Source organism: Oenanthe melanoleuca, chromosome 1 (assembly GCF_029582105.1).
Source record: "Oenanthe melanoleuca isolate GR-GAL-2019-014 chromosome 1, OMel1.0, whole genome shotgun sequence".
Lineage (NCBI taxonomy): Eukaryota > Metazoa > Chordata > Aves > Passeriformes > Muscicapidae > Oenanthe > Oenanthe melanoleuca.
Window position 1 is genome coordinate 47,270,192 of NC_079333.1, and position 22,468 is coordinate 47,292,659.

At 42.4% G+C, this 22,468-nt stretch overlaps 2 protein-coding genes across 2 annotated transcripts in view; one reads left to right on the top strand and one right to left on the bottom strand.

The window, feature by feature from the left end:
- The window catches only part of BRCA2 (BRCA2 DNA repair associated), a 34,421-nt gene extending 24,715 nt beyond the window's left edge, over window positions 1–9,706 (top strand). The window contains exons 20-27 of the mRNA XM_056489551.1: window positions 1,498–1,642; window positions 4,371–4,492; window positions 5,571–5,772; window positions 5,999–6,165; window positions 6,254–6,389; window positions 7,041–7,297; window positions 7,744–7,875; window positions 9,161–9,706. Coding sequence (XP_056345526.1) covers window positions 1,498–1,642; window positions 4,371–4,492; window positions 5,571–5,772; window positions 5,999–6,165; window positions 6,254–6,389; window positions 7,041–7,297; window positions 7,744–7,875; window positions 9,161–9,706 — 1,707 coding nt within the window. The remainder of the gene's footprint in view (window positions 1–1,497; window positions 1,643–4,370; window positions 4,493–5,570; window positions 5,773–5,998; window positions 6,166–6,253; window positions 6,390–7,040; window positions 7,298–7,743; window positions 7,876–9,160) is intronic.
- A 77-nt stretch (window positions 9,707–9,783) lies between these two features.
- Window positions 9,784–21,525, bottom strand: N4BP2L1 (NEDD4 binding protein 2 like 1). The gene is made up of 5 exons (XM_056489678.1): window positions 21,024–21,525; window positions 14,354–14,478; window positions 13,533–13,621; window positions 12,970–13,046; window positions 9,784–11,268 (listed from the first exon to the last, which is right to left on the bottom strand). The coding sequence occupies exons 1-5, from the start codon at window positions 21,332–21,334 to the stop codon at window positions 11,043–11,045; spliced, it is 828 nt and encodes a 275-aa protein (XP_056345653.1). The 5' UTR covers window positions 21,335–21,525; the 3' UTR covers window positions 9,784–11,042.
- Window positions 21,526–22,468: the final 943 nt, after the last annotated feature.

Below are 22,468 nucleotides of genomic sequence, written 5' to 3' on the forward strand. Positions count from 1 at the left end.
TTTTATAACAGTACCAGACACAAAATTAACAATATTTCTGTTGGTAATCAATCCTTTTAATATAAACAGTTTAACCAGGACACAATTTTCATATTTTATTAACTTTTCTCAGAGCAGGTTATACTTAGCATGTGTATCTAGGATTCTTTTTTCATTTCCTTCTTTCTAAGGTATTATATTATTGTTGGTGGATGTAGAAGGAATTCTGCAGAGGTACTAGCAACATTTGGTTTGGATCATTACTCTTCTGTTTAGATCGTTACTTTAATGGAAGAAATTGCAGCACTTATGTGAGCTGTCTGGTAGAACAAACATTTATTTAGGTCTCAGAAAGGGACTGTAATCTGTAACTGCATCACAGTAAATGGTTTCCAGGCTGGGGAGGAAAGTGCTCCTTCGTATCTGGCAATGTCAAGAGATTGATGTACTTTTTTCTTTTCTAAATACTGAGACTCTTGCTCAGACATACCAAAAGTAGATATGGGCTACCAAAAAGAAGATTTGGCCTGTCTGTCTCCTTTTACCTCAAGGGTCAAGGAATGTAGGGATCACAGTAGCCTTAATTAAAGGTGTCAAACTGTGAGTAATGCACAGTTTGGTGCAATACATGATGTGCAATTAATGAGGTAGGCAGAGCCTATTTCAACAATTCGCTGCCTCATAAGGATTAGTCCTGCAACCTTTCCTTATCTTGCTTTCACTATATACTCCTGCTTCTTCTCTGTTCTAAACCTGGAATTCACCTGGTCCTGTTACTTAGGTAACTTAATTCATTAAACCAGGAAAAAGTAGCAAATAACAATAATATTAAAAACACACAATGTACTGCTATCTATTAAATTAGCAAACCAATACAGTCTGCTGAGGTCAGATATGTGCTAGAGCCAGTGCAAGGGAGAAGACAGAACTGTGCATAAAATGGGAAGGGAAGGGAAGGAAAGGGACCACTTCCAGCAGCCATGGATCTCCTTGTTTAGCTCACTGACCTCTTCAAATCAGGCAAGCCAGTTCTGGCCAGGCTCTAGTCCTATGGAACAATCTCAGCCAGAAATGGTTTAGGCACATCTGCAGAGCTACATCATAGTTCTTCTACTGTTAAAACAGACAGTACAGTAGATGTGGAAAGACAGGTTGGGTAGAATGCAGTCTGGTGTATTTTTAAGCATTGAGTTTGGTGGTTTGTATCTTAATGTATCTACCCGTTGGATTCATTCATCATCTAAATTACAACACTGATACTCACTACTTGAAGCTATGTTTTCTTCAGCTGTTAAATCATCTGGTTTTGTATACTGCTCTGTTCTGTGTGTCTTTGACAAGTTACCAACCAATGCTGTGGAGTTTTACCATTTATCTGTTATACTGGAAGAACTTAAGGTCTGCTGCCTGTTCATTTTTAAAGCATTTTTCTCAACAGTGAGTATGAAAAGAGAAGTTAGATAATGTTAAAAATAATTTTTTTAAAGTCTAGGTTTAGTTTTAATCTTTTTATTTCAGTGGATGGAAAAGACAACAGCTGGTTCCTACGTTTTTCGTAATAGCCGAGCTGAAGAAAGGGAAGCTGCCAAGCATGCAGAGGATCAGCAAAAGAAACTGGAAGCTCTGTTTGCAAAAATCCAAGCAGAATATGAAAAGCATGAAGGTAACGCTTTCATTCTTTCAGAACACATATTAAGAACAGAAAAACATTTTGATTTCAGAGAAGTCTAAAGAAATTGTCAAAAATCTTCCCTGGTGATAGAGAAGGAGATTTTGGAGATGGGATTTTGGGTTGCTTTCTTTGTTGTTGTTTCAGGTTTTTGCTTCCTGTGTATCAAGACCTTTTGATACAAAATGATTATGTGCTTATTTGCATGGCTTTGCAGCTACCTTGAAAGCACCTCTTGAACATATTGGTAGCCAGGCCACTTAAAAATTATCCTTGAGAGGATTCTCAGGGAAATGCTACAAAATTGTAGAACTCATAATTTCATTCCTCTCAGGTGCTGTAAATTTCACCCAGAGGTGGGCACTGCTAGGATGTATCTCAGTAGACCTGAACACCAAGACTAAGCACTAAGCATCTTTCCTCATGAATAATTGCATGACTCTGCAGATATTGAGGTCAGTGGAGCTGCTCAGTGGGACAGGCACTCTGGTGACACAGGCCAAGAATGCTAAGTTACTGAATGCCCTTGGTTGGCAATCCCAGGCCACAGAGACCAGGGGAAATTTTGAACCAAGGAAGACATACCCTTGGTGGAAGGGGATTAAGTTAGAGAACACTCAGGCAAACTGGACATATCTAAGTCCATGGCTGATGATGGGATTAACTCAGAAGTGCTGAAGGAGCTGACTGATGTCTGTGGGGCATTTGATCCTCTTTTAATGATCATTAGTTGATTGGTAGAGATGCCTGGAGAAAGCAAATGTATCTGCTGTATTCAGAAGAGACAGGAAGGAGCAGAAAACTACAGGCCAGTCAGCCTTACCCAGATCCCTGAGAAGGTGATGGAACAAATAATCCTGGAATAATCCTGTTAACAGCACACAAAGGAAAAATATGTGACTTGGAGTATTCAGCAAGGATTCACTCAGGGGAAGTCATGTTTGACCAACCTGACAATGTTCTGTGATGAAATCACTGGCTTGGGCAGTTGAGGTGAGAGCAGTGCCATTGTGTACCTGGACTTCAGAAAGGCTTTTGACACTGTGTCCCTTAATATCTGCAGAGAGAAGCTGATGGATGGGCTGGATGAGCAGGCAGGCAGGTGGATTGAAAACTGTCTGAACAGTAGGGCCCAGAGGGTGGTGATCAGTGGCCCAGAGTCTGTTTGGAGACCAGTAACTCCTGGTGTGTGCCAGGGATGAGTACTGGGCCTAGTCCTGTTTTAACAAATTCATTAATGATCTGGAGAATCAGGTGGTGTACTTACAGCAGGTTTGATGCTGAACATTAGGACAAGTGATGGATACATTAGAGGATTATGCTGCCATCCAGAGGGATTTTGGCAGCTGGAGAAATAGGCTGACAGCAACCTCATGAAGTTCAACAAAACAAATTGCAAATCTTGCACCTGTGAAGGAGCAGTGCCATGCACCAGTACTGCTGGAACCCACCCTGCTGGAAAGCAGTGTGGCAGAAAGATCCCTGGCGTTCCTGGAGGACAATTGAGGATTGTAGCCAGAAGGTCCAAGGAGGTGATCCTTCCGTTCTGTTTAACACTGGTAAGGCCACATACAGAATGCCATATCCAATTCTGGGCTCCTCACTACAAAAGGGATATGGACACACTGGAGATACTACAACAAACGGCCATGAATGTATTTGAGGAATTGGAGCATCTGACATAGGAAACGCTGAGAGACCTGGGACCATTGAACCTGGAGAAGGCTCAGGGACATCTGATCAATGTACTTAAATACGTGAAAGGACAGTGCAGAGAAAATGGAGCTAGGCTTCTCTCAGTGGTGTCCAGTGACAGGTCCAGAGCCAAATGGGCACAAACTGGGAACACAGGAAGCTCCCTCTGGACATCAGGAAACACTTTTTCACTATAATGGTTGACTGACACAGTCTTGGCTAGAGAAGCTGTGAAATCTCCATCCTTGGAGATAGTCAAAAGTTCACTGGACATGTTCTTGATCAGCCTTCTACTTGAGCAGGAGGGGTTGGACCAATGACCTTCCACTTCAGCTGTATTCTAGTTCTGTAATGGCTGACACTGTTCACTTCTGCCAGTAATTTCTAACAGTAGTTCTAGCATGGAACTCTTAGTTGAAATCAGAGATGGCCTTGTAATTCTTAACTTCACTTTTATGACACCTCGTGTGTTATTTTATGTTTGGTAAACTTGTGTACATGAGAGTCTACTAAGCTGAAGGAATTAATCAAAATTCTGTCAGCAAAGTGACTTACCTAAGGAGAGGGTAGTAGTTTAATTTAACTTGGCATTTAGCTGATGTCCTGAGGAGGCTTCATGTGCAGGCCTGTGGTCACCTGCTGTCCCACATCTTGGTTTCTTTAAGACCTTTCTGCTGCATAAGAGGAAGAGGAAGTGATGGAAATAAAGAAAATGTAGTCAAGTATCTATGAAGGTTCTTGGCAGCCCATCAAATCACTCGCCCTCTCCTTAAGTGCAGATACTGATACTGGCTTCCCCAAAATTTGTATAATATTCTAATCTATGTTGTATTTAAATGAATAGGATTTTTTTTTCTGCTTGTATTTTCCTGAAATGTATACACACACACATATATATACATCAATTCCTATACATGTATTTTTATTCTAGCAAGGCCTAAGTACTACTGTGCTTCTTACATAATTATTTCTTCCTTCACTTTAACGTGTATTGGTTGTACTCCACATAAAGGCTTTTTCTCAACAGAGAGAACCAGTAGAAGAACACCAAGATCACGGATAGTCACAAGACAGCAAATCCGGAATTTGCAAGATGGTGCAGAACTTTATGAAGCAATTCAGAATGCATCTGATCCTGGTTATATGGAGGTAACTTGTAGATCCTACTGGGCTAATTTTGAAAAGCTTTTGGAATAAAACAAAATCTAATAACTCTTGCTAAAACTGACCATTAAATTACTCTTTGGTTTTGCTGTCTTGATATTTTCTACAGCATGATTATTGCTAAATAAATTAACATTAAAAATTTTGAAAAAAGCTTAATGAAGGCTTGTTGTAATTGATTAATATTATCTTGGATGGCAATTTTCTCTTGGTATAAAGATCCAGGATAAAGCACAATTAAAAGTTAATGTTACTTGTAATTTTGTTACTTTGCTTTGTCTTGCATATATGAAAACTTAATGCATCTCATCAGTCTAGAGTTTCATCTGCATATTCTTGCATGCTGTTCACTGAATTGTTTGAATAATTATATTGTCTTTGTTGTCTTCATTACCTGTTCCACTTAAATCACAACTTTTAAATGTTTATGCCTTTACTGATAAAGATTCAGGTGATTAGTCCCTGCCAGTTGTTAAAAATCAAACACATGCCTTGCCTTTTGCAAGTGAGGATCCTTGTCTGTCATAAAGCCATATGATCTGTCTTTATTTGATTAAATGGTATCCATGTCTCTGGAGCTGTATGTACAGGCATTTGGGTCTTAAAGGCTTGGTCAGAAAAGTGATGTGTTTGATGCATTTTAGTGTAAATCATTGTGTCAGCTTAGAGACAGCAGCCTGAGGAGAAGTGCAACTCTTCCTTTATTCTTACAGAAATTTTTTCCTAGTATATCTTCATATGAACCAGGCAAGCCTGTCTGTTACATTAATTATTCACTTTAGTTATGCACTCTCAAGCAGACTTCTCACTAATTGTCACATAAGAACAGTGTGCAGTGTAATGCTCTGCACAGACCAGAGAGCACCAGCTGAGTACCAGGTAAGACTGCTCCCTCCTGTTGTTTTAATATACCTCATTTCAAGTCCTAGTTGTATATCACCTGGAAATAAACTGCTTCTAACAGATGAACACTCAAGAAAGAGGCTATCTAAAAATCTTGACAGTGTTTTTTTTTATAAATAATAATAAAAAAGATACTGAGTTCATTTTCTCTTGGTTGCAGGGATATCTCAGCGATGACCAATTAAAAGCCTTGAAGGCTTACAGGCAGCTGATGAATGACAAAAAACAAACTCAGATGCAGGAACAACTCAAGAAGGCTTTAGAGTCAGCAGAGCAGGAAGAAAATGGTTGTTACAAGAGGGACGTGTCTGCAGTATGGAGATTATATGTGATAGATTACAGAAAGCAAGAAAAACATAAAGGTTAGTTCTTGAAAAATTATAAATAACTTTTAACTAAGTGTGGTAACTGGTCAGCATACATAGATTTGAAGAGTTTCCCAATGGTATTTTAACTTGCATGGTAATATTTCCAGTTTGATTCTTGGTTTAGCGCTTTTGGGTAGGAGGGAGTACTGTTGATTTATTTTGTTTAAAAGCCTTCGAATTATTACTGAGCAGGTAACTGAGCTTACTGTGCTGTTGTCAGGAGCAGTACTGAGTATCTGGCGCCCGCTGCCTGACGTGTGTTCCTTGCTGAAGGAAGGCGCTCGCTACAGGATCTTCCAGCTGTCAGCATCCCAGCCCAGGGGCAGGGCAGACTCCACCAACATCCAGTTAACAGCCACCAAGAAAACTCAGTATCTGCAGCTACCAGTAAGTGCTTTAAGTGCAAAAAGGTGCATCATTAAAATGCATCACACTCTCTAAGTGTGGTAAATACTGAAGTTTTGTGTTTCATCAGGTGTCACAGGAGATGCTGGTACAGATTTTCTTTCCAAGAAAGGCTCTAGAATTCACCAGTTTGTTGGATCCTGCTTTTCAGCCACCATGTGCTGAAGTGGATTTAGTCGGAGTTGTAATTTCTGTTAGCAGAACAGGTACGTTGTGGACCACGTTCATGTCCTCCCATTGAATAAACACTGAATTCTTTATTTCAAAAGTCAGTTACCTTGGTGTTGTACCTGCATCTCAGGCATGTGAAAACCTGCTAATACTGCCCATCACGGTGACATGCTGGCAGATAAATCTGTATTTCTGAAGAAAAACTGTCCCTGCTTATTAGCTCAGGAAGTAAGGCAGGATCTAAGCTCAAAAGCAGCTTATATTAAATATTTTTATATTTATATTTTTTTCCATAAATGGCAGGCCTAAGTTCTCACATATGTGTTCAGCATCTGCACAAACACCATCATGCTTGTACATGAACTCCCTCTTTTGTGTACAGTGTCATGGAATGGGTGGAATTCAGGCACTGAAGCTCATGGATAGGGAGAGTTGGATAACCTTCTGGATAAAAAGGAAAAGTTCCATATGAGTATTGTTTTTAAAGACACAGATTTTGAGTTGTTTTCTGTAATCAGTAGGGAGCTGATGTAGAATATGAAAGAAGCATGAGATACCTGTCACCATGCAGATGGGCTGCCATGTAGCTCTTTCAAGATGTGTGACTTATTTTTAGTAGATCCAAATCACAGTACTTTTACTTAAAGAATGTAAAGGTTTAACTCAGACTTTCTTCCTGTTTTTAGGTTTCACTACTGTGGTGTACTTATCTGATGAAAGCTATAACTTAGTGGCAATAAAGATCTGGACAGATCTCAGACACTTGGCTATTGAAGATGTAGTTGTCCGCTGCTCACTCATTTCTGCAAGCAACCTTCAGTGGCAGTCTGAATTCAGATCAGAAATTCCCGTGCTGCTGGCTGGAGATCTTTCTTTATTTTCAGCCAGTCCAAAGGAATGCTATCTTCAAGAGAAGGTTAATGAACTGAGAAGTGTGATAGAGGTAAACCCGTAGAAGTGTCGTTTGATGGTTAGTTTTAGTTACTGCTGTGTTACGTCCTTGACCAAAAAGTCTGTTAGTGCTGATAAATCTTTAAAACAAGTAATGCACATAAGGCTGAATTTGAGAGGGATTTTCTGGGAGATGGAGTAAGATGTTAATGAAATTTTCCTGGAGGATTGAATGTCTTGATTTTTTTTCCCCAACTCATCCATCACTGTCTTTAGGATGTGCCACAGAATCTCTGGCTGGCAAAAGTTCTTGTACCTGTCAATAGGGAATCTGCCATGGACAGAAAGTGCAGCAAGCTTCTATGTTGGTTGTTTGATATAAAATAGAACTCCAGTGGGATAATGATGAGAAAATAAATTCTTAAATGTAGTGTATATAGTCTTTACATACTTTGAAAGCCAACTATTCTGTATTGCAAACTCTGTTCTCCCTTACAGAACATGGCCTCCTTTTGCTCTGATGCAGAAAGTAAATTGATGAATTTGCTACGAAGAAATCTGTTGCTTACACCCAGATGTGGCTTGGAAAGCCCCTCTCCTTCCTGCAGCTTTGTAGAGGATAAAAGTTTGGTAAGCTTCTGGTAATTAATGCTGTGTTTGTACTGGCAGTACATGCAGTAAGGATTTAAGCAGGTGTTATAGCTGTGGTGAATGGTCTCACTTCTCAGTCCACTTCATCCAGTCTTTTCAGGGCAATGCAAGCTGATTAGAAGCTTTCTCTGTGTGTGTGGGTTAAGGATTATTCCCCAGGAGGAGCCATGAGATAGATTATCCTTCCTCCAAACAGTACACAAAAACTTCCCGTGTGGCCTGTTTCCACAACATACTTTAAGTATTTTGAATTTGATGTGAGTAAAATGAATCACCCTTTCTTTATAGATGATTTAGGGCTTCTTTGGTCCCACTGTGAAGATTATCTGATGTGAATGTCACAGAAGGAAAAATCTTGATCTGTACATTTTTATTTCAAGGTATTTTGCAGTTCTCACCTTTGTTGAGAGAATTTACTTTCTGGTCTTTTTCTAGAAATTTCTAGGATTCAAAAGGCAAGAGATATCACCTAGTAAAAATATTTTAGCAGTCTTGACAAAAGTTGATTTAAATAGTACTCAAGTTTCCCATGAAAGCTGCTGGTGGTGAGTTGCTTCTAATGTGGAGTACTGAGCACAGTAAGAACAAAAATTTTTCCTGCCATGAGTTGCAAGGGAGGTAGAAAGACCATGGTGTGATATCAATTCCTGGGGACTAAGTTTAAGCTTATAAGGCATTCTCTTCCATTTCAGAGGGAGGGCTAATGCTTAATTCTGAAGGTTTAGTTTATAGACTAACTAGTTTATATCTTTATAGTTTATTAAATGCATTAATCATCTTTAAAAAAATGAGATATTAAGTGTATTCTCAAGCCTGGGTTTGAAAGATTTGCTATGCAGCATCTGTCATGTGTGTATTGTTATCTTCAAATTTTTTGGTCTATGTTCTATTCTGGTTTTTCTTCAATTTTTTTCTCCTTTTTACTTATTTAACCAACCACATGTGAAGGACATAGCCAAGGCAGTAGAAGACTTTTGAGTGCTTTGATTTCTTACCATCTGGCATAGAAAAATTCTCATACATTTTGCTTAGCTCTTAGAAACAAAATGTAAATGTACAGATAAACAGTTATTTATCAATCATTAGCATTTGAAGGAATAATATTAATCACCATCAGGAGATATCAAACTAACCTTAAATGGGATATGATTGATGATGTAGTGTTTTTATACTGGGAGGAGGGGTTCCCCCATTTTTGGAAGGCATTGAGGAAGTTCATGAAACAGAGCATTCTATTCAACATAAAACTTCTCTTTTTACCCAGATATCTTCTAGAACTGAAATGAAGCATCCAAGCCCTTTGTCAACCAGCACACCAAGCATGAAAGTTGTCACACCAGGGTCAGCAAAAGCACCTTCACCTGCTACAGTTAATGAAGACCATCTCAAAACCAGCAAAAAGAGAAAAGCTATGGACTTCCTCAGTTGCATACCTGCTCCTCCACCACTGACACCAATATGTTCAGTAATTTCTCCATCTGTTAAAAGAGCATTTCAGCCTCCACGAAGTTTGGGTTTACAGCACAGCAAGTCACCTAAAGTGACAGATCAGCATAGTGGCTATATCACCCCTTGCAGAAAAGTGAGAGAAACTGTCCATCTTGCTGAGAATGACCTGGTTGCAGATGAAGAACTGGCAATGATTAATACACAAGCACTCGTGAATAATTTACCAGAAGAAAAGAAGATGGATTATGTAAATGAAAACAGCACTGCAACAGCTACTACTTTATCTGATGATCTTTCATCCAGAAATAGTTCCAGGTCTACTGGGGAAGCAAATAACTCATCAAAATCAGTTCTGAAGTAGCTAAGGCTCTTCCCAAAAGTACCCACCCAACAGAATCTACAAAGACCAAAATCCTTAAAATGCTGCTAATGCACATGTACAGTATTGTATATATTTCAAATTCAAATTATTTTTACACTTTGTACATTAAAACTTGATTGTATTTAATAAAGTTCTATTACAAAAACAGACTCATTAAATACCACTTCATTTGCAAAATAGTTGTGCAATAGTTAGTATGTAAACACTTCTCACAAAGATGTACTGTACAATAGCTTCAGTGTGGCTGAAGGTTTGATGACATTTTTGTAAGCCATTGATTCTGTGTTCTTACATTACAGCAGGATCTTTGTTTCAGTCTAAAGCCATCAGTTTTGTTACCCTCTGAAACATTAGAATAGTTGTTTGGCTGTCCAAAGTGGCACAGGGCATAATAAAAAGTTCTCTTATTTTCACCATACAGAACACTTTAATCCTGAAATGTTGGTCTGCTGTTCTGGCACCGTTCTTGTACTATTCTCTGCAGACTTTCCATATAGCACTAAAAACGCTTTAAAGAACAGCTATGATTATTTGATTCAGAGCAAAATGCCATGCAATAGTTCCTCAGTCTGTGTTTCTGCTTCAGTGTTCAGAGCTGCTCCTGTAGCCCTGTTCCCACTTAGGAGTTAACAAGCACAAGCCTAACACTAATGTTTCATTTTTGGAGCCTCTCCATCTTGGGGTCAGTGAACTCCTATGTCTTGGCAAGGTGAAGAGCTAAGTTTGCTCTGTTGAAGTGTTTTGCTTCCAGGCTGGAGAAGCTGTCTGTGAGGTAAGACCAGCATGAATCCAGCCAGTGAAAAGGGAACAGCATCAAATCTTTCTACAATCGGTTGAGCTACTTTTTGTATCATTCACTTTACCTCTGAAAGTTACAGGAGATATAAAAAGTGTATACAGTCACATATAAAGCATAAAAATGGCAAGAAATGCCAGTTGTGTGGGGAAAGAATTGGCCACAATGGCCTTAAGACAGAAATAAATTAGGAATGTTTATTGCTAGCGTCAGACTGCAATGCAGAAAATAACACCAAAAAGTGGCATGTGGTAGAGCCAGTACATTTCACATGTGCCTGAATGGATTTTCCTGGAGGAAGAAGGACAAGAGGAAGTACAGTTTATACTGGATACAGGGCTCTTACAGTGGTCCTGTAGAGCTGTGAGATCACAGGCCAATGCCATTTAAAGGTTTGTAGGAAATAAAAGTAATTTAGAAATACAGTAGAAAAACTCAAGAATAAAAAACAGTTTACAAAAAAATGTAAAACTAGAGGCTCTTGTACCTGATGATTAAAAGACCAAGGAATGCACATTTTCAGTTAAATGTCACATTTGTACGTGCCGTGCCAGGTCTCCTCCTTGGCAAGGCAGAAAGGTGGCTGGGATGGGGACCTGTGCCATGAGCTGCACTTGCTCCACTGTAGCTTCCCTCATCCCTGCTTGGTTTTTCAGACCGGAGAACACTGTGGAAGGTAACATTGTGCTCGTATTGTTCTTTCATCCGTTGTATCTTTTCCCGGGGCACCTGATGAATATTTCTTCTGTAGAATCAACAGAGAAAATACAAGTATTTAGCTGCCTGTGTATGAGAGGTTGTCTTCAGTTTGCTAAATCAGCATAATGCTTCAGGTCCCCACTGATCTCTTTGTGGCCTTTTCTTTCAAATTACTGTTCACTTCCACCTACTTCTTAGGAATATTATTGTGACTGCTGAAAAACATAGCGCCATTATTTCTGGGAGGCAGACAGGACATAGGAAGTTGACAAATGTCCAAAATAAGAGTTGTGTAGTACTGAACTGTGTGGTATTTTATACAAATGTTGCCGTGTTTTAGCACTAACAGCTTGTTGGCCTCAGTGAGCTTTTGTACAGCTGGAGATGCAGCCCAGACACTGACATAGCAGCAGACAGAGGTCACAAACTGCTGTTGCTTTGAGAGCAAGTAGGGAAGCACCACACGTGGTGTAGGGTAGACTCGTAAATGACAAGTTTGAGAGGGAGGGGAACACAATGCTCAAACACACAGAGCTTTCTGGATAGAGTAGCCAGAGTAGCACCAGACACAATCCCTCCACAACTTAGTGGGAATTGCCTTCCCAAAGACCACCAGGAATTTCTGGTTTTGAGTTTGCAAACCCTGAATATCTTTGGGTTTGCCACTCAGTGCTATTAAGGCACAACTTGTGCCCTAGTGAGTGTATGTGAATTAGCTTTACAGTGCTGCTGTGAAAAGTCAGTGTGTGTCAAATATTGAATAAAACAAATTGCGAGTTACTGAGTAGCTCTGCCTACAACAAATGGTCAGATTGTGCCCCTGCAGTGCTCCCCTACCAGTGGCTGGTGCTGCTGAGGCCAGAGCTTGTGACAGCTCAGACTGGGGGTGCCCTCACCTGTCCCCAGCCCTGATCCTTCATCTGCCATGTCCTGTCTTCTCCTGCAGCCATGAGCACTCTGGGCCTTGGCCCTCTGCCATTCGTGTCCATCATACACAGACAGGTGCAGCATTAATTTCTGACTAGAGCTCCTGGCTGGTAGAAAACAAATCTATCCATTGCAATGAAGTCACCATGCCTTGTTTTCTTGCACCAACAAGTTAGCATGTGTTATCTTCTGGATTTGGTAGCTGGAGAGCACTGTCCCCTGTAACTCACTTTACATCTGGCTCTAGGAAGTCAGCCTGCACGATTTTTTTCAGTGACTACAGGCATTAACCCTGCAGCCACTGGTCAACATAACATTCAGCTGCCTCTATATGTGCAGAGTGGATAAATTCTTTATATATGTGTGTGTGTGTGTTAACATCTTTACAAAGATCCCCTAGAACCCCATTTCTTACCCACACTTGATGTACCATCCTCCCATGCTGCAGCAGGACAGCATCTGTTATGGTTAGATTCTTAAGGACAGAATATTGTCTGTAGTGCTTAGATTCGGGTTTGTGCCCAAACAAAAGAGACTGCTGCTCAAAATACAGAATGAAAATCAGGGCTCCTGCCCCATCAAGCTTGCAGTGCAAAAACATGCTTCAGGGCTTGTTGCTTTTTCTACTGCCTGACTCCAAGCTCTTTCAGGGCTGAATTCACTACAGACCAGGTACTCAGTAAGGGAAATTTTCCACAACAATCCTTCTATTGTCATTTACCAGGCTACATTCTTCCTTAAATGAAGAGAAGGAAGCTGAACTTCTCAAAGCATGTCAACGAAATGAGATGCCTACTCCAGCAAAGAGAAAACTATGTACCTTGTTAGTTCTTGAACATTGAACTTCCAGGGTGTGTCCGGTTCTTGGAATGTAACTTCATATCTATTTTCATGTGCCTAAAGGACACAAAGGTGACATTATGAAATTGCACTAAAAGAATTGCCACCTCTGCCAGAACTCCTGATAAGAGACACCAATGTGACTTCAAAGACTCTATGGTGTGTTTTTCACAAGTCATGAACTATAATTATAAACAATATCTTGATATATTTGTCAGCAAATAGTTTGGGAACTGTGCAATTGATGTCACTACTGGGGAAGGGTATGATGCCCTCATCACCAAGAAGTAGCAGTGCAGGTTCAAAGGTCATTAATCTTTTCAAGTTGTTTTGCCTTCACTGAGTTACAAAGCTGACCAGCTAAACAACTACATTGGCACCTCTGCTCCTACTTTATCACAGTGTCCATCCTTAACTATAGTTAGAGAACAATGGGAAAAGTGAAGTAAATATTTTTAGCCATGTAAAGAACCTTTTCAGTCAGATCACCTTGTAAATGTCATTTCTAGGCATATAAAAGCAATAAATTGGAGCTTTCCCTACCATCATCACATATGGCTTCATTTCCCAAGCATGGATGTTGGTATTGTCAATAATAACTGGGCTTTTCCCATTCTTCATGGCCTTGCGTGCTGCAATGTAACACATTGAGTAAAGCTAAAATACATCCAATAACAGAGCCAGGCCTTACTAGCCCTAAAGTGTCCCACTTTGCCCACTGCTTGCATGCTGACCTGGGTTTGCAGCTACCACCCAAAAGGGAGCCAAGGTCAGTGCCCAGCAGCTGTTATGGTGCAGCCTCTGGCTGATCTGAAGCTCTTACAGAACCCACAACAGCCAAAAATTACTGTCATTTGCAGGAGATCCCTGTTAGGTGATCTCAAAGTATGTTTGCCATTGCTACGAATTCCTTCAGAGCACAGACATAAAGGCATGGTGCATTGGGTAGAGACCTGGGCTGTTTAATTCTCAAACTTAAACTCAGCCTGTAAGTTTCCTTCCTGTCTATCTTACATTCCCACCCCCTTCCAGGTCAGGACACACAACTCAGAAGTTAGAGGCAAAGGCTGCACAATCTATACTGCAGGGAGCAGCTGCTGGGCTGGTGTCTGAAGGGTCTCAAGATTCAGTAGTGCTTCCTCTAAAATAACATAAACCAACCTCCAAAATGTTTTCATTTACAAATTTCCCTTTCATAAGTCAGAAGAAATAAAATCAGAAGTGGTAAATGTATTTTTTTAGCTAACACCCCATGAACTGCAGTTCATGACACCACCTTGGGATATTCTATTCTGGGGGCTAAGTTTAAAGACAGCCTCAAAAACAAAACTATTCTGCACAGCCCCTGGATCAAGTTTGGTCACCTCTTTTCTGGTTCCACTTGTGTGCATCCTCTAGGAAGTCAGGCTCAAAGATGTAGACACCATTTTCAACAAAGAAGTCATCAGTACTAAGGACTACAGCACCAGGGTGGTCACGTTTCAGCTGCCTGTAGGAAAAAAAAATGTGAAAGAAGGATTAGTACCTGGTAACACCCTTCAACAGAGAGCATTACATCACGAGCTATTTGAGTGCTCTGCAAATACACACAGTGCTTCATCTGAAAAATCCCAGTATAAAGGATCTGGAAGTACTGCAATCAGTAGATGGACACATAGGAAAAAAGAAATGGAGCTTGAAGGTGTGGTTTCTGGTTGTAAAGTAGGTAGCACTTCTTAAAAATTTTAATTTATAAACAAGTATCTGAGTGATAAGTCAATATTTTCTATTATTTTAAGCAATTTTGTCCCTGTTCCACTTAATCCTCCTCTTGTAGAGTTGAGTAATTGATATATCTTCAGCTTTTAAACAAATTTTATAAACAAATCTGAGGTTATAAAAATATTTTATAGATAAATTTGCAGATCCATAAAGTAGACTGCTGTGGTGAGTGGCTCTGGGCAATCCCACTTCCCTTCACAGGGGTGTGTGTCCCCCAGCAGTGCTCCTGCAGGCCAGGGATGCCATGGGGAGGGGATGTGTGTCCTGCTGGACACTGACCACAGGCAGCCACTGCCTCTTGGAGGTGGAAGGAAGTGCTGCCTTGTGTGGAGTTTTAAATATGAAGCATCCCTCTGCCTTAGAGACCACAAAAAAAACCCCAAAACTAACAAGCAAGCAAGCAAACAAACAAACACCTTAATGTATGATTGTGTTCCCATTTGTGTAAAACCCAGAATTTTTTGGATCTATAGACATAACTGTTCTTTGTTTTCTTTTCAATCAGAGAAGAGTTAGGGGAAGGGGGAGTCTCTGCAAGAAGTCAGGTAAGGCCCATGGCATCACCCCTCTATTTCCTGTCTTCCTAAGGCCTGGAATGTCTTGGGTGTAAAAAAAAAAAAAAAAGAAGAAAGGTCAATCAAGAAACCCTGTGAGAGACATGTCTGTGTCTCTCAGACATGAATGCTGCTGCCCTGCTGTCTCACACCACACATGGTCTCCAGCCCCTGTGACTCATTTCAGCTTTCCTAATAAAACACTTCTCCTTCCATCCCCAAAAGTTGCAAAATAACAATTTCTCAGCGTCTTATCTTTGTGGGAAAGAGCAAGGGAAAAGGTGTCTCTAGATTATCAGCAGAAGAAGAGGCACACAGACAGAACAACCTTAATTCTGTCATCCAGCTCTGCTCCAACCATGTACTTACCAGTTGTACCCAATCTGCCTGCAAGCAGCACCTCCTCACTAGGACTGCAGGGTGCATTTAGCTGAATAAAGGTCAGCTTCTGACTCTGCTCTGTCTCCACTGTAGCTTCTACCATCTGCTGATTAATTAATATTATTTTGTGGTGGGGTCCACCCCAGGAACAGTGACTCGGTGCTGATGGGGCCAGGACTGGGCAGCACCCTGTCATGCATCATTCAGCACCTACCTGTCCTTGTTTTCCAGCTCCAAAGGGATGTTTTGTTCACAAAATTACTGCTGGGCAAACTGATTTAAGAAAAGTAATGTTTTAAACTGTTAGCAAACAGTAAAATTTTGTTGCTTTAATTCTGGCCTCAGGCAAAAAATTCTTATAATGAAAATCACAGCAACACCTAATGCTTATCTGGTCACTGCTGTGGATAACCTGATACATTCACTATGATTCAGCATCTCACCTCTCCCACTGCTTTACTCATTGCAATTTCTTCTCTAAAAAGCTGACTGCTAAAATATGTGTTGTCCCTTTAGCTACTAATTGGCACATAAAATTGTACACATTAGTAAAAGATCTCGGTACTTTTTTTTTCTTGTTCAGTATTTCTTTAGAAAATGTTCTTAACCAGGGAAAATTTTAAAATCCATTTCCTTAGCACATACCTTACTGAATTTTCAACACTTTGAGAGCTTTGATATTAACCCATAAGCAATCTAAAGTGCAGGTGAATAGCTGTAAGCTCAGTCTACAGTCCTCACATCAACAATTAAAGTAGATAAAACCTGCATTTCAAAGGAGGAAAAATATCGGACAAAATGGGCTGAGAGCCATGAAATACTGCCACATTTGCTATATTCATACCAAATGAGCTCCTGCTAACAGCAACATAAGAAAACATGAAGTGGGGGAAAAAGGATGGTTTACCTTCTGTTTATTTTGCAGGTTTTAACTTTTAGCAAAACAACCAAACTGTGGCTGAAGTTAACAGCTGTTTTCTGTAATCCCTTCCATATTGCTCACAAAGCTGACAAAACTCCTGTTTCTTCTCTCCCTTATCATTCTAAAGGGCATCAAGAACCCTTTTGTGTGTTCTTTATGAAATGAGCCTTCCACAATCTTCACAGGACCTCAGGTTGGTTTAGAAGAAAGGTCCTGCATAATCACATCAGGCTCTTAATCACTGTAAGCAATTAAAATGCCTGTATTTTAGAAAAATACACAACAGCTAGGCAAAATGGGAAGGCTTGTGACCATGGTTATTTATGAATAAATCTTGAACTGCCCTGTAAAAATAAAAATTACCCACTGCTGGTAGGTCAGTAAGTGCAAAGCTTACTAAGGGGGAAAAGAAAAATGCAATCTCTTTGCAAGATCAAAGGATACATAGGATCTATGTTAGCACTTTTTAAAGAGCCAGTGAACTGGAAGCACTGCATTGTGACATGCAGCATCCATGAAAGGTTCAGTATTAATTTGCTTTGGACATGTAATTGCACAGTTCTATATCTCTTCATCTTGCAGTGGATATAGTACCTCTCCTTCACCTTGTAGAGGAGTGAGGAGAAAAGGATTTAAGGAGATTTATTTTAAGCAGAGGAAACATCCCCCATTCTCTTTTTACTTTCTTATTCTTTGTAGTTTCTGAAACAGCAGCAAACCTTTCTTTAGCAAAGGATAGAGCATCATGCACTTTGTATCCATAGGTTACCATACTTTTCCACCAGAAAACTTGAAAATAAATTGATTTCTGATAGCAGATTGAGGAAAGAACTTCAGTGCTCAGAAGGCCACAGAATGGTGCATCAGAGACCAGAACATGGATGTACCAGCACCACATGCAACCACTTGCTCTGGCCACTCTTCCCAACAGTTGAGTGTTCTGTGGCATTTAAAAGGTGTCTAAAACCATTCTGTTTCAGCAGGAAAGCAGGGTGGTGAGAACTAGAGCACAAGCCCAGCACTTGCCACTGCCTACTGTGTTTGAACAACTGCTGGTGCCCCAAGGACTCTGCCTGGCCGAGCTGCCAGGTGCTGCTGGCAGAACAGAACTGTGCCTTTGTGCCTCTTTGTGGGGGACCAACCATGTACAGCACCAGGCTCGTGTGGTATTCAGTCAAAGCACTCAGGAGACTCACCTGCAGTGGTGTCACACACAGGTAAATGTTTACAGTGCAATGCTGCCTGGAGGCAGGAGCTGCAGAGCTGAAGTCCATGAACCCATCAGAACTGCAGTTCTACAGTGAGGTCAGGAGCTGGTAATGCTGGAACAGCTGGCCCAGGACCAGAGGTGCTGGGATAAACCAGACAACAGCAGCAGAGAGAGCTGGAGAAGACACAGACTGTGCCAAGCAGGGATGCCTCAGTGCCAGAGCATTTTTTCCCCTCCTGTTCTGAAAGATTACTCGCTCCGTGCTTCACAAGGGAGTACAAGAACAAGCTCATTTCGAGCAATAAATCAACAGCTGTGGCTGAAAAGTTACAAGTTTGATTATGCCCAGCCTATAGTGCTTGAGTTAAAGTGTTCAATAAAGGGTTAGGTGCAGGCTGAGCTGTGCAGCACAGCAATGTGCTGTTGAAGAGCTGGAAATGCAGCTGCTGTACAATGCAGAGTTTGCTGGGGAAGCAGGTATGAGCTGGTACATGGCTCACTTAAATCTGGGTGGCATTTTCAGAACTCTAGCAGCCAGATAGCCTTTTTCTTAGCAGTTGCCTCAGTGTGATCATAGAGCCTGCACTGGGATGTAAGGACAAAGTGTTCAGGAGGAGGATGCCTCACACACCTGAAGGAGGCTGATGGAGATGTGACTCCCAGCTGCCCCTTCTCCTTCACACTTCCATGACATTTGGTGAATGGTTAAAGGGAGGTAGCTGGGACCACCTAAAATGGTTGAGGGAAGCTCATCCTTAACAGTGAAGCTGCTGGAAAGGTGTGAATCTTGGTGTTGAGCAGACCAACTCCTCGTCCTGGCTTGACTGCTCAAATACCACACATGGGTCCTTTGCTGTCTTTACCAGAAACCAAAAACCAGACCTGAACTGATCCACGCCAATGTAAGGCTGCTCTGAGCTGAGAGCAACCAGGATGAGGAAATAATTTTAATAAAAATGCCATAACTAAAGCTTACAAACTCTGTATCCAAACTCTGCTGAGTGACACTGAAAGGTAGGGAAACAAGCCATGGGTTCAAATCTTTTCCTAGAACTGTGTGACAAATGGAAAAGGAGCCTTTTAACTTGAGTTATCACTGGGTTGCTGTATCACCAGTGATAACATTCATGGTTTGAGACTCATGAGCATTGTAAAGATGTAGAGGTTGTGACAGAAATACAGAAATACTGGCTGATATGCAGAATGAATGAATGTAGATTTCTTTTCACCAGAAGAAAGAACAGAGCAAAGGCTAAAACAAAGGTAGCCACCAACAGCCAAGATCATTAACAGCAATAAAACTGGAACTGTTTATACCCTCAAGGCCAGCACTCAGCTGAGGCCCAGCACTGGTGACCTGCCACAGGAAAACCCCTGCTCTGAGAGCTGGAGGATGGCCACTAGGTCACACCAGCCTCTCCACACCTGCCTCCTTCCCCTTGTCCCAAGAGGGGCAGAGGACAAAGACACCCAAAATGGGAAAATGCATATAATGGGGGAAAAAAACCACCTAAGATTCATAAAGCACCAAGTAAGCAGAATTCAAAGGCAAAAATATGGCAGTATAGGAGCTGTTGGCTGGAGATGGCACAGCAGACCTGGCCAAAACCACCCTGTCACTACCAACTGAGAGCAACCCAGCAGAGAAAGCAAGGATGGGACAGCTGATGGTCCTTGTCTGCTCTGATTTCAGACAGACCACCTGTGCACATGCATCTTGATGCATGCAAGTATTAAGTTGTGATATTGTGAGTGAATAAAATCTGAGAAAATAAACTTGAAGTTATAATAAAATGAGTTTACAAAGGTTACATGAGGTTGCAAATAAACAACCACCTTCCTCCTCCAGTGGGATCTTGCACTATCTGTTGCAGTTATTTTTTGCAAGCTTTCCCTTGTGCAGCACACAGCATTTACCAATACTGAAAGGTATGCAGTGTGAGAACAGCAAAAGAATTCTCTTGGTACAGTCCTTCCCAGTCTGGACAGGGTTAAGGAGAGGTACTAAATGCTGCTTTTTGATCTGTGTGCTGCTGAACAAGTAAACACAATTATGCAATAAACAGGGGCTAGAAACAGTAGGATACTCAAATGTTCATCTCACAGAGGACTACTACAACAACACTTACAACTGATTTTGTAAATATGTCATTAACAATTAACCTTGTGTTTTGCCCTAAATAGTACAGGTAAGTACAGTCACTTGCACTGCCTGAGAATATGCCCCCAAACCTTTATGTTCTTACTGTGCTGTGAGAAGACACAAATCCCCCTGAAGGAGCAGGCCCACACTTACACAGCCTCTGAAGGGAGAGGTGTGTATTTTGGGTGTGAGCAAAACACAGCATTTAGCAATTTGTAAAAGAACCCAAGTGCAGTGAGGGAGAAAGCCCAGTGGGACAGAGAAGTGTTGCACTGAGAAGAGAGAACTGGAGATGAACCCAGGGTATCACACAGCTTTGGGCTGCCACCTCTCTCAGCAGAACCCAGCAGAGTAAGAAAACAGGGAATGTTCCTCTTTTGATAGAGAGGGGGTGGCACTGGCAGCTGTGTGATACCAGACTGTGAGATTTTGTGATACCAAATTACAGCTGCACAGTCACACCGACTGCGGTGCTGCTTCCCAGCACTGTGTTCCCCCGCTATTTGCAATCAGCCTCTGAGCAGTGGGAGAGTGGAGTGGTCTCCTCTGCTCTCTTTATACGTAGCTAAAGCTCTGAGCAGGAGTACAGGACATTACAAACACAGAACTGTCAGAGTTGTCAATTTTCAGCCAGAGAGAGGAAGTGTTTTACCGTGTTTGTGATCAAGCACAGAAAAACTCCCAAAACACCAAAAAATAAAAAAATAAAAATAAAAAATAAAAAAAAAAAATTAAAAAAAGAAAGCCATCTGGCATCTTTGAGACAAGGAACAAGTACCGCCTTGGTCGGGGTGATCAGTCCATCTCACCAGGTACCGCTCACTCGGAACAGGAGCTCGCACATCCCATTGGATGTCCCCAGACACCCAGGCACGGCCACAGGTGCCCGGGAAGGGCAGCCTGGAGCCGGGGGGGCTCCGGGCGGCTGCGATCGGCCAAGGCTCCCTGGAGGCTCCCGCTTCCCCCGAGCCCAGCGCAGCGCTGCCCGGCGGGGCCGCAGCGACAGCGACAGCGGGGCGGGCACACGGCTCCCGCAGCACTGCCCGGGGCGGGACGCGCTTACCTGGCCAGGGTGCTCTTGCCGGCGCCCGGCAGCCCCCGCAGCAGCACCAGCCTGCCGCCGGCCCGCGGGGCTCCCAGGCTCAGCCCGCCCAGCGCCTGCAGCAGCCGCTGCTCCGCGGCCGCGGGGCCGGGCCCGGCCTGGGGGGCCCGCCCGGGAACGGGAACGGGGGCCCGCCCGGGAACGGGAACGGGGGCCCGCGGGAGCCGCTCCGCAGCCCGGCCCCGGCCCCGGCCCCGGCCCCGGCCCCCACCCCGGCCCCGGCCCCCTCGGCCCCCGCGGGCGGGGCCGGCCGGGAATGCGCGTCCCTCCATGTCCCGGGCGGCCGAGACTTTGCCCCGCGAAAGCGAAAGCTGCCGGGAGCACAGACACGGGCAGGGACGGGCGGCTACGGCATTCGCTGCAGACCCGGAACTTTGGCCCGAGATACCATCTCCAGCTAGTTAAAGTCAGGATTATTCCCCAAATTCTCCAAGGCAGGGCTGACAGCGTTCCAGTCACATGTGCTGCCTCTCCGTGTTGCGAGCTACAGGGCAGGCTCGAGAGGGAATGAATCATCAGAGCCCGAAAGAGAAGTGGGGCTGGTTTCAGAACACCCACCGGGTACGCTCGGAGAATTCTTCGCCGCCCGTCCCTTCCCTTGTAACGAGCTATGGGAATCCTCTTCAACCACAGAAGCAGCAAGGATACCAAGAGGATGTAGCCAGACAACCGCCCGGCACGGAGCAAATGACCCCGTGCATCATGCTCCGTACACCACCCTAATTTTTTTTTTTTCAAACATATTATCCTAAGAGAAAGTAAATGAAGTTTTAAAGATTTCTGTCCTCTAAAGGAAACCTGATTTACATTAACTTGCTCACTAAAGAAGCCAAAGAAATTACAGCTTTCAGTAAAACCAAAAATAGTTGGAGTGGTATCACACCCCCCCTCTCAGAGCTACACACAGCATCATGCCCAGCTTGGTTAGGAGCCAGCCCCAGGTGTGCCCCAAGCACACAGCACCACCAAACCTCAATGCTGGAGCTTAAGGTTCTGAGGTTCCAAACAGTGCCAAAGAGAGTATTCACAGCCAGAGAGAGAGCTTAGCTCCCCAGGGACATGGCACACCCATGCTAACTGAAGCAAGTGGAGAAAATGTGGCAGGAAAGAAGAGACAGAAAACATGAAATTCGTACATACTGGGGAGGGGGGTTAAAGCAAAGTTAAACTGGCAACACTCTACTAAGAGATGAAACAGGACTTGCCCATACAAGAGTACTGTGAGATTTTGAAAACTGTTTTTATTTCAAGCATTCTAGAAGGCCAGGATTCAGTAACAGAAGATAGAGGCATTCAGATTTCTCGCTCAATAAACAGAAGTAGGAAGACAGTATTAATCCTTGAGTGACATTTTCCTGAAATCAAACTAACTTGTCTGCTGCCACTAGTAAAATACAGAAGTCTGA